This window comes from Lotus japonicus, chromosome 6 (genome assembly GCF_012489685.1).
Source record: "Lotus japonicus ecotype B-129 chromosome 6, LjGifu_v1.2".
In the NCBI taxonomy this organism is placed as follows: Eukaryota; Viridiplantae; Streptophyta; class Magnoliopsida; order Fabales; family Fabaceae; genus Lotus; species Lotus japonicus.
In genome coordinates this window covers 8,511,488-8,527,077 of record NC_080046.1, presented here as the reverse complement: position 1 = coordinate 8,527,077, position 15,590 = coordinate 8,511,488, and the positions used below count along the sequence as shown (strand labels likewise).

General features: G+C 35.7%; 1 protein-coding gene across 2 annotated transcripts; it reads left to right on the top strand.

Annotated features, from left to right (window-relative positions):
* The first annotated feature begins 11,379 nt into the window (after nt 1-11,379).
* LOC130724362 (KH domain-containing protein At3g08620-like) lies at nt 11,380-14,650 on the top strand. Of its 2 annotated transcripts, none has more exons than XM_057575569.1 (7): nt 11,380-11,758; nt 11,875-11,963; nt 12,825-12,970; nt 13,201-13,317; nt 13,439-13,555; nt 13,726-13,869; nt 14,224-14,650. In XM_057575569.1, exons 1-7 carry the CDS (start codon nt 11,667-11,669, stop codon nt 14,368-14,370), a joined length of 852 nt encoding a protein of 283 aa, XP_057431552.1. In that variant the 5' UTR covers nt 11,380-11,666; the 3' UTR covers nt 14,371-14,650. The 2 variants fall into 2 exon arrangements, with proteins under 2 accessions (XP_057431552.1, XP_057431551.1); XM_057575568.1 differs by having other exon boundaries at nt 11,381-11,758; nt 13,198-13,317.
* The last annotated feature ends 940 nt before the right edge of the window (nt 14,651-15,590 follow it).

Genomic DNA, 15,590 nt, shown 5'->3' with positions numbered 1-15,590 from the left:
GTGCACCCACTGCACAATTAACTTTTCCAAAGGGCACTAGATTTTCTAAACAGGCAATTAGCTCTTTGTGGGACTAACAAAAATAGTAGACTTCAGAATTAAATAATTGTGATTGTTTTGAAGCAAAATTATGTGAGAAATCATTTATCATGTTAAAACCCATCACCAGACTCGGAACTGAGCCAACCAACCTCAACCGGGTGATCTGGCGGGTATCTGGTTGTACAAATGGTTTATGGTGGTCAGGCTCCAACTGGGCACCGACCGCCGGAAATAATGCTACGTTGATTGTGACACTTTTCTATCAATAGTTCAGGGTATTGGGTTCTTAGAAGTTAAGAGAGTCCACACTCATTTAGAGATGTTCGATCAAGACTCAGAGCCTTGCATTACGATTTAGTGATTTACTATTCCAACTCCAAGTTACTTACTACAAGCTAAAAATGTGAATTGTTCGACTAGGATTCGACTGCTTAAAATGTTTGACTACGCGAATGTATGATATTCGGTAATGAAATCCAAATCCATAGTTTAGAGCCTTTAGATCTAGCTAACTAGCCTTGCCCATGCCTTACAAGCTATTACAACCGAGCAACATTTAACTATTTATTTGTAGATGTGTGGCCATAGAGGAAATGGACTAACGTTTTTTTAAGTATTGGAAAAGTGGCTTTCCATGAGGATTACTATATCAGAAGAGTCAGAAAAGCTTATGTCTTCAAAATGAGATTTCCTTCCTCATGAACAGATTCTCAAGAGGAAAGATAGATAACACACTATTCAGAAATAGTTGAACGATGACTACATCCTTGTGCAACTGTATGTTGATGACATTATTTTTGGAGCAACAAGCGATAAACTGTGCAAAGAATTCTCCACACTCATGCAATGCGAATTCAAGATGAGTATGATGGGAGAACTGAAATTCTTCCTCGGTCTACAAATCAAGCAAGAGAAAGACAAGATCTACATACATCAGACCAAATACATAAAGGATATGCTTAAGAAATACAACATGCACAATTCAAATGAAATGAGTACTCCAATGTATTCAAACACTGTTTTGGATAAGAATGATGAGAGCTCACCAGTTGATCCAACATCGTACAGAGGAATGATAGGATCTCTCCTGTACCTAACATCAAGCAGACCCGAAATCATGTTCAGTGTTTGTCTATGTGCAAGATTCCAGGTAAATCCTCAACAATCACACCTTAGTGCAGTTAAGCGAATATTCAGATATTTAATAGGTACTGCTAATCTTGGTCTCTTGTATAAGAAAGGTAGTGATTTCAGGTTAAACGGATACTGTGATGTTGATTATGCCGGAGATAGAGTTGAACGAAAAGCACCAGTGGAGGATGTCATTTACTAGGAAGTCTGGTTTCTTGGTCTAGCAAAAGACAAAGTACCATATCTCTATCTACTGCTGAAGCTGAATACGTTGCAACTAGCTCATGTTGTACTCAACTTCTATGGATAAAGCATCAACTTGAAGACTACAATATCCATGAGAACAACATACCTTTGCTTTGTGACAACACAAGTGCCATCAACATAGCAAAGAATCCAGTTCAACACTCAAGAACAAAGCATATCGAAATCAAACATCACTTCATTAGAGATCTAGTGGCAAAAGGACATATTGATATATCACATGTGCACACTGAAGATCAACTTGCTGACATCCTTACAAAACCCTTACAGGAAAGCAGATTCACTGACCTAAGGAAAAGAATCAATATGCAATCTGCATATTGAAGGTACGAAAACGAAATCTTTCTATTTTGCAGGTACCGTTCAATAAAGTCATGTATCAGTCAACATCCCTATCACCTATCAACTTATGTGAATCGTTCAGTATTTTATCGTTCTATGAAATAGCCATCTGGATTTCTCTACCGTTCAGTCACAGCTGGCAGAGTAATTGTCAAAGTTCAACGTCATCATATCTATGACACATGCTTCAACAGTTTATTTCTGAAGAGTCACATCACATTCAATGTGGAACAGTTATTCAAACCACTGCCCATGGCTTATTGTTTTCTCTCTCTACAAAGAAACCGCCAATGCATAGTTTTCCAAAACCGTCACCTCAAATCGTTAATCGACGCATATCACCATTACTCAAAATTGACTATGATGCATCTGAAGTTCCTGAGGAGTTTTTGCCAAAGAAGAAGAAGGGTACTGAAGGAAAGAGGAAAGATGAAATGTCTGAACCGTCTGGTGAGGACAAGAAGAAAAAGCAGAAAGTTGATTCTGGCAAGGCAGAGAAGAGACCGTCTTGAAAAGTCTCTCCTAGAGGACTGAAGATCTCATCGTCCAGTGACGATGTTGTAGAACTGTCTGGCAAGGTCCCACCAAAGACGATCTATCAGAATTATTAAGAGTGGAGCACCCCCTTCCACCTCTCTCTCTTTCTCTCTCTCTCTCTCTCAACCAATTGCTTCCAAAACACGGGCCGACAAAGGGTCTCTTGTGACCAACAAGTCAGCTGCTCCTATCAAGCTAAGAAGATTAAGAAAACAATACCCAGAATATGCTGAGGAGGTTGTCAAACCTCGCTATCCTAAGAAGAAAAATCTAGCAGATGATGTTGAGGAGGATGAGGGCGAGGAAGAAGTCTTCTTCGGTGCACATGCATCAGACTTTCTTGGTTCTTTACTGCCCATTCACAAGGTTAATAAGACCAACATCCATCCGACGTTCTTCTTGAGACATTATTGGAAGAAATAACATTAGTGGAGACAGCCACTACCTTGGTCAGGTATGATATTTTGGACTAGTAAGTGACAAGGCTCAATCTCATTGCTGAAGCGGAATATGTCGTCACCAGATCATGAAGTACTCAATTTCTCTGGATTATACATCAATATGAAGTTCACAAAATCCAGAAGTGCAACACTCTCTTGCTGTGTGACTACTCATGTGCTACCAATATCCCAAAGAATCCAGCTCAGAATTCAAAGGCAAAGCACATTGAGATCAAAGCTTATTTCTTTAGGCCTATGTCTCTAAAGGTCACTTGGGTCTCTCATTTGTGGATTCAGATGATCAGCATGTTGATATCCTTACAAAGTCTCACACTTGAAAACATATCTGCCTATCTGAGAAAATGTATTGGCTTGCATCCTGCAAGTTGGAGGAACAGTTCAGGGGAGATAGACGATGCAATCGTCCAATGAAGCACAGTTCAGCAAAGTGAACTCAACCGTCCACCAACACCGTCCACAACATGCACTATCTCATAAAGTATTGTCCAGATCAAGCTTACACTGTCTGCACGATATCGTTCATATCTACTGATTGTCAACCTTTGGATAAGCTCAAACCCTGGAATTATCATCGTTTATCAGTTCATGTGATAAGAAGAGGACTGGCCTTGGCGCATTTAATGCAGAATAGTTATCATACCTAGCATTAATGACACTTGGGTTTTTAAAGCATTTATTCCATTCCCTACCTTGGAACCCATCAACCTTCTTGATGTTTAGAGAATGATTTTTGAAGTTGATGATTCTCAAGCTCCTGAAGAATTTCAGTCTAAGTCTGAGAGGAAGACGATAGCAGGAAAGGCAAGGAAAATGAATACATTGTGCCTAAATGGTCACTACCTCAAGCGCTTAAAATAACATTTTCTGAGGAGACAAGTGAAGCACATCACATGCCACCTAAGTCCACACAATTACCTTGGTTCTATGCTACCAAGGACTTCATTATCTATCATCATGGATCTGGAAGTTATTCAACATCAAGAAGAACTTGATTCAAACTAAGCTCTTGGTTGAAGAAGAAAAGCATGAGGAGAATATGCTTGCTGCTGCTGATCCTATTTTGCTCGCTCAAGCCCTTGAGGATCACATAGCATATGTCAATCGGCGTTGTGACTCAATTGCAAGCTCCTTGGAGTTGATCTTGAAGAAACTTGGCTAAGCCACTCTCCTAAACTCTCACTATTTAATGCTTTACTTTTAATTGCAAGTATATGCATGATCCTAGCATGATTATAATTTGATGCATGGTGCATAGATGCTTACTGCTTGTGCATATTAGTTCATTCTTTTTGAAAATGCCAAAAGGGGAGAGAAAAGAGAAAAAGTGAGAGAAGAATAAAAAGAGAAAAATGACCTAGTTTAGAAAAGAAAGCTTAGGAAGAGAGTGAACGATATGAAATTTTTATCTCTTGAAAATCAAAGGCTTTTCTTATAGAACTCAGGGGGAGCATTCCATAGTTTTCCTATATGAAATCTCCTGTTTTCTCTTAAAATTGTCATCTTCAAAAAGGGGGAGATTGTAAGATTCCAACGCATATCTACATCGTTTATCATGTTTTGAATGATAACAATTTCAAGGGTATAAATGAAATACTAAAAATTTCATATATTGTGTATTTCAGGAAATATCATGTCTTATCATCCATACCCGTTATGTGTACTGTCCAAACAAAAATGCAAAATCTACAAGACAGTTCAAACCCTGAAGAGTTGGCCAAAGTCAATTGTCTAGTCACAAGACCGTCTGAGGAAAGAAGACCATCTAAGGAAAGAAGACAGTCTAAAGCAAGAGGACCTTCTAAAGGATCAAAGAAAGTTTATCCAACGGAGCAAGCTGCGAAGTCTACAGATTAAGTGTCATCTTCATATTTGGAAATATCTTAGACTACTTGGTGAAGAAGAGATCAAGGATCAAGCCAAACAGTACAAGCTAAAGCATGGAAGAAATTTCAGTGCATCATCCGAAGCCACTGTGAAATGAGGAAGAAGAAGAAATAGTGACAAAGCTTGAGCTAGACAGTTCAAGTCATAAGCATGGAAGCACTTCCATGAGATCATCATCGTCAACTGATCAAGCTAGTAGAAATGAAGCCAAAGACAAGTCTCGCCAAACAGTTCAAGTTAAAGCGTGAAAGGATTTTCACGGCCTCATCATTAAACTGTTCAGACAAGGAGAAGGAAAGTCAAAGCTTAAGCCAGACAGTCAAAGCAAAGGCATGAAAGATATTTCATGTCATCATCACAAACTGTCCGAAGGAAGAGCTAGACTGTTCAGACTACACTATGCAAAGTTTCATTCGTCTGATGACTACTGTCCGATGGGTACTGTCATCATCCTACCCTTCAGGACAACGAACCGGGAAAATTCAAATTGAAAATATCTTCTGATCAAAAAGGGGACTTGTCAAATCAGCTTAGAGAAGAAGCAAAGAAGCTCACGTGATTTCTATCTCTACACACTCTCCAATACACGAATTACAATGTTGTCATAAAAGTACAAAAAGGAAGAGAGAGAAAGTACCACTTTGAGCAAAAAGTCAAGGGGAGCAGATACAAGATATTTAATGCTCAAGAAAAGAGCTGTTGGAGCAACGGTTACAAAAGCTAAGAGTAAAACACTTCTTCTTCTCAACCATGTACTAGAATGGAGAAATCACTTAGCATTCCAGTCATCCTTCATTTCAAGTGATCTTCATCCTTTGAAGAAAAGCTAAGAGTAAAACACTTCTTCTTCTCAACCATGTACTAGAGAACCAAACTTTGAATCATCTCCAAGTACTTAGCACTCAAAGTATTGAGCTTAAGAGTCATATCTTAGAAAGAGAGCACAGATCCAAAAGAGTTAAATCCTCTCTCAAGCCTCTCTAGATCTAGAACACAAAGTTTCCTAAGAGTCAAATCTGTCCAAAACACTTTGTAGTTCATTTGAGCTGAACTGTCTACCTCACTCTTGTAAGAAGAGATCATGTAGAAGAAAAATATCTTGCAAAAGATTATTTTAGGAGAAGTCCTGATAATACTTGTAAGGAGGCGTCTTGATAATACGTTGGAGGAGATGTCCTTAGAATACATGGTGGGAGAAGTCCCTGAGAATACTTGTTGTGGGAGAAGTCCCTGAGAATACTTGTATTGGAGAAGTCCTTGAAACTTCCTAGTGAAAATCTTGGTGGTGGCCAAGTACTGGACGTAGCTCAATCGTTTAGGGTGAACCAGTATAAATCTCTGTGTGTTGATCGTTCTGCCTTACTTGCTTATATTTCCGCTGCACTAAACAGTTTATGAAAAGTCATACTAAATGTTTTCTCAAGAACTAATATTCTTTTCACAATCTTAAGTTTTAAAAAGCAATTTTCAAGAACACAATTCAAACCCCCTTTCTGGTGTTATTTATTTGCCCCTCAAATGTCTCATTTTAAGTATTCAAATTTTCAGGACTTGAAACATGATAGAATAAAAAGAGAAAGGGTCCAACACTTCATCAATGATACTAAGGGCGACAACGCGATAGGGAGAGGTGGCTCCTCGTTTCAACAAGAAAGGAGGAAAAAAGGGTTGAGAAGTGAGAAACAAGGGTCCAGGAGAGAGGAAATGGGCTAGAATTAATAAAAAATTTACTTCATTTTTTATTAAGTGATGGATTGAATTTAAAGATGTGTGCACCCTCAGCGTAAACTTTACTTACATAGTCACCTAATTGAATTTCGCCACATAAAAAATATAGATTTGTTTTAAATTAAAATTTACATTGGAAGTTATTATTCCTTCTACATGGTGTAATCGGTTATCTATTAAACTCTAAGGTTGCGTTTGGATGAGGGATTGTAGAAATTCAAGAGATTTTAAATTCTAGGATTCAATTGAATTCCCTTGATTTTTAAATTTCATTTTTGGATAAAGAGACGAAATTCCCTCAATTGTAAAATTCTTTGTTTGGGTAATATAATTGAATTTCATTCATTTTATTTGTTTTATCTTAATATAATAATAATGATAATTTTTTAAGGGTTTCAGGCGATTTTTAGGGTTTAGGGCCGATCTTAGGTGTTTCGGCCAATTTTAAGGTTTATGGCCGATTTTAGGGTTTATTGCTGATTTTAGGGGTTTCAGCCGATTTTAGGTTTTTTGGCCGACTTTCAGGTTTTCGGGCGATTTTTAGGGTTTAGGGTCGATTTTAGGTGTTTCGGCCGATTTTAAGGTTTATGGCCGACTTTCGGGTTTATGGCTAATTTTAGGTTTTTCGGCCGACTTTCGGGTTTTCGGACGATTTTTAGTGTTTTGTGCCGACTTTAGGTGTTTCGGCAGATTTTAGTGTTTATGGCCGATTTTAAGTTTTTCGGCCGATTTTAGGGTTTTCGGCCGACTTTCGGGTTTAAGGTCGAATTTAGGGTTTTACATAGATTTTTAGGGTTTTGGGTCGATTTTAGGTGTTTCGGCCGATTTTAGTTTTTACGGTTGATTTTAGGTGTTTTGGCTGATTTTAAGGTTAAAGTCGGCTTTTGTGTTGATTTTACGTTTTTCGACCAATTTTGATGTTTTAAGCTGATATTTGAGTTTTGTACTTATTTTAGAGAGAGATGAGGAATTTGAAATTCCTTCTATTTTGGGGTCATTTCAATTCCCTTGAATCTAGTAAGTTAAAATACCTAGTTAAATTCCTTGAATTTAGAATTCCTTACAAAAATATATCCAAAGAAGATATTTTATAGCAAAGCATTTTAAATACCCTCTAAAATTACATTTCCCCCAAAAATTACCCCATCCAAACACAACCTAAAAGAAATAAATAAATTCCTTTTTAAATAATAAACATAAAAATAAATTCAATAAGTAATATTTTTAAGAAATGCTATGAAGTTTTATATATTTTGTGTTTCAATCACCCTAATGATTAGAGACAAATTGTGTATGACTTAAATGTATTATCCATTTATCAATATTATTCCCCTCTCTTTTACCTATATACAAGATCTCTTAAAAAAATCTTAATCAATTATGTGATGAATGGTGTCGGATGGAACCAAAACAAAGTCAACATTGACGATATCTTTCCACATAGAATAGAAAAATGGTAATAAGGATCATAAACCAACGTATGTTAAAGAATGAAAACAAAGAAATGATCAGTCAAAATGGAAAAACCCAATTGAAGCTAAATTGAAATTGCATGAAGAGCAAAGCCTTTGGCTTTATAGTTTGTACACCTGAAGCTGTAAATCAAATTAGATATAAATGAGTTTTTATGTATAAAAGAAATGAAAATGGTGAGATTGTGAGATATAAGGTACGAATTGATACCCAAGGTTTCTCAAGAAGGCCTGCAGTTGATTTTGAAGAAAAATACTCACATGTAATGGATGAAACAACTACTTTTCAATACTTAATTAGTCTGGAAGTATGTGAAAGACTCAATGTGCGCTTAATGGATGTTATTACAACTTATTTGTATGACGCACTTGAGAATGACATATATATGAAACTCATTGAAGGCTTTAAATTGCCTGAACCACACATTTTCAGGCCTCGAGGAGATTTTTTAAATAAAGTGAATAAATTAATTCATGCTCTAAAATAATCTGGGCTCATGTGGTATAGTCTCCTTAATTAGTACTTGCTTAAATAAAGTTACAAAAGTGATCCAACTTATTCATGCATATTTATGAAAATATTTGGGCATGAGTTCGCCATAATAGCGATTTATGTCAATGACTTAAACATCATGGGTACTCCAAAAGTGCTTCTAAAAATTGTAGATAGCCTAAAGAAAGGATTTGAGACAGAAGACTTGAGAAGAACAAAATTTTGTCTAGGCTTACAAATTGAGTATCTAGAGGATAAAATATTTATGTACCAGGAGACTTATGTAGAAAAAAGTATTAGAAAAATTCGACATGGACAAATCACATCCAATGTGTACTCCAATGGTTGTAAGACCATGATATAAATAAATATCCTTTTAGACCTCGAGAAGACGATGAAGAATTTCTTGGTCGTGAAGTATCACACCTAAGTGCTATTGGAGAATTAATGTACCTTGCTAACAATACCTTATCTAAAATATTATTCGCTATTAATTTTTTAGTAAGATATAGTTCATCACCTACACGAAGGTATATGAATGGAATATAACAAATATTTCATTATCTTAAAGAAACAATTGATATGATTTTGTTTTCCCCGTTATATCAAAGTTCGATCTAATTGGTTATGCTTATGTTAGATATTTGTCAGACCTACATAATAGACGATCTCAAACAAGTTATTTTCTTACATGTGACGCCACAACCATTTCATGAAAATCTATGAAATAAACTATAACAGTCACATCAACAAATATGCATACATATTAGCATTACATGAGACAAGTCGAGAATACGTCTGGCTGAGGTATGTAATTTAATGCGTGTTTATATGTCATATGAAGAAATGTTGTTAACAACTAAATATGAAGATAATACAGAATGTATAGCTCATACAAATAGAGGGTATGCCAAGAGAGATAGAACAAATCACAAATCACTAATGGTCTTTACTCACGATCTACAAAAGAATGATGTTATAGATATCCAACAAGTTCATTCAAGTGATAATTATAAATGCTTATTTATGAATGCCCTTCCAACTACAACATTTGAAAAGCTTATATTGAGAACCAGAGTTTACCGACTTAAATATATCATCTAAAATGCATTGCAGTCTTTTTTCCCCATTAAGGACATGTTTGTTTGCAATTTTCGAAACAGTTTTCAGTTTTAAAAACTGAAAACCTGTTTGTTACGACTTGTTTTCAAAAACAGTTTTTGAAAACAGTTCACATTTTTCAGTTTTTAAAACTAAAAAAACCAAAACAGCTAAAAGAAGTTTTCAGTTTTAGTTTTTAGTTTTCAAATATCAGTTTCTAAGGGCCTGTTTGATTGCAGTTTTCACTTTCAGTTTTTAAAACAATTTTCAGAAACAATTTTTAAGAACAGTTTTCAGAAGAAGAAAACAGTTTGAATGACATGTTTTTGAACATTTTGAAAACTGATACCTGAAAACTAAAAACTGAAACTGAAAACATCTTTTAGCTATTTTGATTTTTTAGTTTTAAAAACTGAAAATGAGTACTGTTTTCAAAAACGGTTTTTGAAAACAGGTCGTACCAAACAGGTTTTCAGTTTTTAAAAAATGAAAACTGCAAACAAACAAGCCCTAAATGTTGGAAAATATGTCATTTAAACTGTTTTCTTCTTCTGAAAACTGTTATTAAAAATTGTTTCTGAAAACTGTTTTAAAAAATAAAAACTAAAACTAAAACTGCAATCAAACAAGCCCTAAGTTTCTCTTGATAAGGTTTTTAATGAGCAAGAGTTTAAAGATATATTTACTATTTTTCCTTCATTTTTATATCGTACTTAATTAATCTCATTTACCATGTGAAAGTCAGTAAAATAAGCAACTCTTATCGAATACATCTTCTTTGACCGATAGGGGTTAATTAGTAATTACATAACAAAAAATTAAAATGCAAAAAAGGGGCATAATGCCATTTTCTCCTTCAAAACGACAGAGCTTTTCTTCCCATGGCCGACGGCCTTCCTCCGGCAACCACAAGGCCCGTCGTGAAAATGAAGAATTGAAGATGGAGCTCAGACAGACACAGCTTAGATTCTCCGGGGAGGACCACGACGAATTGTTATTAATGGTTCACACACGGGTTAGTGATGGTGGATGCAAAGATTGTGTGTGTCTTGAAAATGATGCACATGCAAAGATGAATCCAACTGGTCCCAAAAATTTCACTGTAACTTTTTTTTATCTTTTTTTTTTTACAATGGTTTAAATGAAGATAATATTCAAATGAATCTAGATAGGACAAAATTCAATGTTAACATATTTGTAGTTGGAAGATATTTTTCTCTGCTGTTGGTGGTGGCTGTGTCAATGACTTGGTATAACAAAGATCAGGAGGTATTTAATTTGATTATTGTATATGGTCATATTATAGTGTCCTACTATATACTATAGTATTACACTAAATAAATATCTATATAAGCTTGAAGCATGCGAGTGGTTGATTTCAATCTACATGCTCATGATCTGGTGACAGAGAACCTGTGACCCACATTAGTCATTGAGGTGGCCTCTTTCTGTGCTTCTTGTTTTTAATTGATTGAAGGAAATTCATATCCATGCTATGCACCCTTATTGGAGTGTGCATGATTGCTTTTAGCATCTTAGTTTTTGAATAAAAATTTAGGTGGGTTAGACTCTAATCACCACCATGAATTAAATTAAGACATGCTTCTGAGACCATAAGTCACTTATAGATATTTTTACCGATCACACACCAACACAATCTTCACATCGGCAGCGAGAATCAAACATACAACTTTTTGAGGGAAAGTGATTCATTCTTACGAATTAAGCCAACACGAATATTTACCATCTTAACTACCCCTCTATCTTTGAATATCTATTCTTTTATTATCTATCTCTCTTCAATCATCTTAAATCCTTACTAATGCTTATTCCATTATAGTCCTTGATTTTTACTCTGTTTAAACAAAAAAATTCACCTGTTTGGGAAAATATACATACATGATAAAACCTTGCATATGCAACAAAAACTCAATGAAAACTCACCTAGAGAAGTACAGAGGGACACCCTTTATGGCTTGCTTTTACTACTGAGCTACTACACAAGTGGCCCTCCTTCGTAATTGTAGTTTTGTACCTTTCATTCATCAACTCTATTATTTTTTCCCTCTTTTCTTTCAAGCACAGGTTAGATGATTCTGTTTTTCTAGGAGGATTTTTGAACCACATCCAATCTAAACCAACTCTCTCATCTTCCTTATTCCCTTTGAATTTTCTCCAATCTTCAAGGCAATCAATACCCTTGTAGAATTGATGTCTAATATGTACAATCAGATTTCCTCACCTTCATCCCAAAGGGCTAATTCTCCAAATATAAACATGAGAAGCAATTTTGATGTTGATAGGTAAGTAGGGGATACCTCTTTGGTAATTTGTTTAGAGAGATTTGATTTTTCAGATGCATACATGTATTGTCATCAATTAATTTCTGGGCATGTGTTCTTATTTGTGTTTGTTCTAGTCAATACTTAGCGGAGCTGCTAGCTGAACACCAGAAACTCAGACCTTTCATGCAAGTCCTGCCCTTGTGTAGCAGACTTCTCAATCAAGGTCTGTTTATTCCATTTCTATGATTTCAAGGTTTCTGTTGTGAAATTTTTGCTCTTACTATTATTCCACTCGTTTCAAATGATCTCGTCTCTAATTTAATTTGAATTATGCGTAGCTAGAAGATAAACTCAGTTTTCTTGTTACTTTGATTATTTTGTCATTACTCTTTCTCCTAAGGGCTGTAGTCTTCTTTAAAATACACTGGATTGTCAATTTCTGAGATTCGCGCTGGCCTGAACCTATTCATGTTTGATTCAACCGTAGTTCCTAATATATTTTGAAATGCAATGCAAGTGATAGAATTAGTCTTCTATATTAGGTGACAAAGCAAACTTCTCTATTGTTCTCTACAATTCTTAGCTGTTGTCCAAGTCAATGAAAAGGAAAACACTGGTAAGTTTTGGATGACCACAAAATGTAGCATTTAAAATCGATGAGGTACTAAAAGATGGTGCAATACTGATTTGTTGAGAAGTTGCATATTGACTAGAGATAGGGCTAAGTATGTCTTTATAGAGGGTAGCGCAATTCTCATCCCTGAGCTAGCTTTTGAGGTAGAGTCAGGCCTAACCTGAATTCTAACTTCTAAGATGATATCATAGTCTATTGTTTCACTAGAGGAAACGTTCAGATGATCAACTTTAATATGGACTCTTTCTATAACATACAGTTTTCATTGTCACGATGTTCTTATAGACAGTATCTGCCTCACTCTATGTCAAAACTTGAAAATATGTGTCTTCTACTACACTGCCTGTTCATAGTTTACAATTTCTGTCAAGGTCGCGTTAATATCATCTATGTTGCTTGATTCAGTAGTCTTTATACAAGATCTTACTCTCTCATTTACCTTATTATCAGAGATTTTAAGGGCTTCTGGGAAGAATGGAATGTTGCAGAACCAAGGGTTTAGTGACTTTGATAGATTGCAAGTCTTAAGCCCCGGTCATATGACTTCTTCAGAGTTAACGCCAAACTTCTCAGGATGGAACAGCCTGTCTCATGAAGTAAGTGTCTGAGGTTTTGTTCTAATCGATTTGAAATTTTCTACTACTCCACTATCACCAGTTTCTACTTTCTTTTGAACACTCCAAATAAAATCTTCCATTCATTTCTGTATTGTAGAAAACCTGATTTGGCCAATGTAGTTCTACCTTGCTTTTCTTTGTTTCTCCTTTGATCAGTTTTGGTAAGCTCTAGTTTCTTTCACTGATTGGTTAAGCTCATCATACAGCAGAGGTTGGCTGGAGCACAGGGACTAAACATGGATTGGCAAGCACCACCAGCTGTTCCAAGTTCTCACATAGTGAAGAAGATATTGCGCTTGGATATTCCTATGGAAAGCTACTCAAATGTAATGTCTATAACTCTTTTTTCATTTTATCATGAGCAATAAACTGTGCATTTTCCTACCATGTTTTGATAGTTCTACATTCTATTGATCTTTAAGATGCTGAGGCTATTTTAATTTTCAGCTTAATTTTGTTGGGCGGCTTCTTGGTCCTAGGGGTAATTCACTGAAGCGAGTTGAAGCTACCACGGGTTGCCGTGTATATATCAGAGGGAAAGGTTCAATTAAGGACCTAGACAAGGTGCTGCATTATCATGTTTCTCCAGAGCCTAATTTTAACTACCTGGGATTTATAGTTACTCATTTAGTGTCTCAAATTTTCATACTTTCTCCTATCAAATTGTTGGCAATGTTTCTCAACATATGTTGTTTGTAACTTTTTAACTTTTCTCTTCCTTTTTGACTCCATAGGAAGACTTGTTAAGGGGAAGGCCGGGCTATGAGCACCTGAGTGAACCGCTTCACATTTTGATTGAAGCTGAACTACCTGCCAATATTGTTGATGTAAGGTTGAGGCAAGCACAGGAAATCATCGAAGAGATACTTAAGCCCGTGGTATCTCATCCTAATTCCTAACTCTGATGCTCAATAATCATTGTTAACATCTGCACTCATATGTATCAGTAATTCGAGTGTGATGTCTGGAGTCCGACATTAATTAAGAATGAGTGAGGTGAAAGTAGTATAAAATATATGATCTATAAACTCAACACCTTAAGGTTTTGGGTGAAGATTCAGTGTCCGTTTTTCTTAGTGGTCTTTTTTATGGTCCATTGGTGCAGGCAATCCTGCGTCTTCACGTATATAATGGGCCTTGTTTTGAGCCAAATTTTCTAGGAATAGGAGGTTCTTGTGTTGTTATAACTTATAATAGTACTGTTTCTGATTCTCCTCTTTTTTCATATGCAGGATGAATCACAGGACTTTTACAAGAGACAGCAACTAAGAGAGCGTGCAATGCTCAATTCCAATTTTAGAGAAGAGAGCCCTCAACTTAGCGGTAGTGTCTCTCCATTCACTTCTAATGAAATAAAACGGGCAAAAACGGATCAATAATGGTTATATGTTGAGATTGTTGCACACTTGCACTTGATGTTCCTTCCTACTAATGAATTCTGTAAGGCTGCAAAGAGAAAATCTTGCTGATTTGGAGAACAAACTAAGGGGAGAAACACATTCACTGCCAGTCTATTGCAATAGTGGAGTTGCAAAACTGGCAGAATTCTTTTTGAACTATGATTTGACCTGTTCATATATCTATCTGTGATGTGTATAATTATGGTATTGCTGGGATTTTATAAACTGTTTATTGATAGTATGAGAAAGATTTGTTTCATATCACATGTACTTTACTGAGCATAGTATAACAGCAATTTCTTCTCAATATACCACTTCTTTATACAAAGTTTGGCCATGGATAGGAGCACAAACAGTTAGTTGAACTTTTTAGCAGATCCCTTTTTTAGCAGAAAGCTCATATATTAGGTGCAACATCAAATGGTGGGGCCTTTGATCTATTTAATGCAGATGTGGATGTTGTTTACTGAAGCTTTATGAGACAAGGTGACCTGATTTTGCTTGGTCTAATCAATAGTTCTCTAACCCTTTACTGATCATAAAGACAAGCCTTTTCTTTGTGGGGATAAAGATGAGCTAAAAGTATGTTTTATGACTTGCTAAACTCAAGAATTAAGGTAAGCAGATCTATCATCATCATTGTACAATATTCTTTTGGTTGCGATTAACAATATATTCAGACAATACATATGTCTACCAGCATTGGTGGCCTATATGGTACTTATTGGATCTCAACACCTCATGTCCTGGGTTCAAATGCTGGTATCAGAGACACTACATATGTCTAAATAAGCTGCTATACTTTATGTATTCAATTGTTATCACTACCAAGTAGAGACCTCAAGATGTTCCTGACCCGAATAACCCGGGATAAAGCATGGGTTCGGCTAATAAATATAGGCCCACAAAAAATTTGGTTCAGCCCATCTTAACTCGAAAATATGTCGACCCGATGTGGGCTGACCAGCTGGCCCATAAAATGGTAAAAATGACAATAAAATGCTTGTCACTTTTTTAATATTTTCATGTCTTTTTTGTTTTCATATATAGGAAATATACTCTTTTTAATCTAAATATTATATATATCATTAAACATTGATGTTAATATTATTGATTTCATTTGATGATATTATAAGTAACTTTTTTGTAGTTGGGAAGTGAATTTTTCTAAAAAATTGAGACTAAATTCGTTGGCTAAT

What these genes read in the sequence shown, in the direction of transcription:
- LOC130724362 (XM_057575568.1), top strand. Translation starts at nt 11,667, where the DNA reads ATGTCTAATATGTACAATCAGATTTCCTCACCTTCATCCCAAAGGGCT. An exon ending in TAGCAGACTTCTCAATCAAG is followed by an intron (nt 11,964 to 12,824) that starts GTCTGTTTATTC and finishes CCTTATTATCAG; the next exon opens with AGATTTTAAGGGCTTCTGGG. An exon ending in GGAACAGCCTGTCTCATGAA is followed by an intron (nt 12,971 to 13,197) that starts GTAAGTGTCTGA and finishes CTCATCATACAG; the next exon opens with CAGAGGTTGGCTGGAGCACA.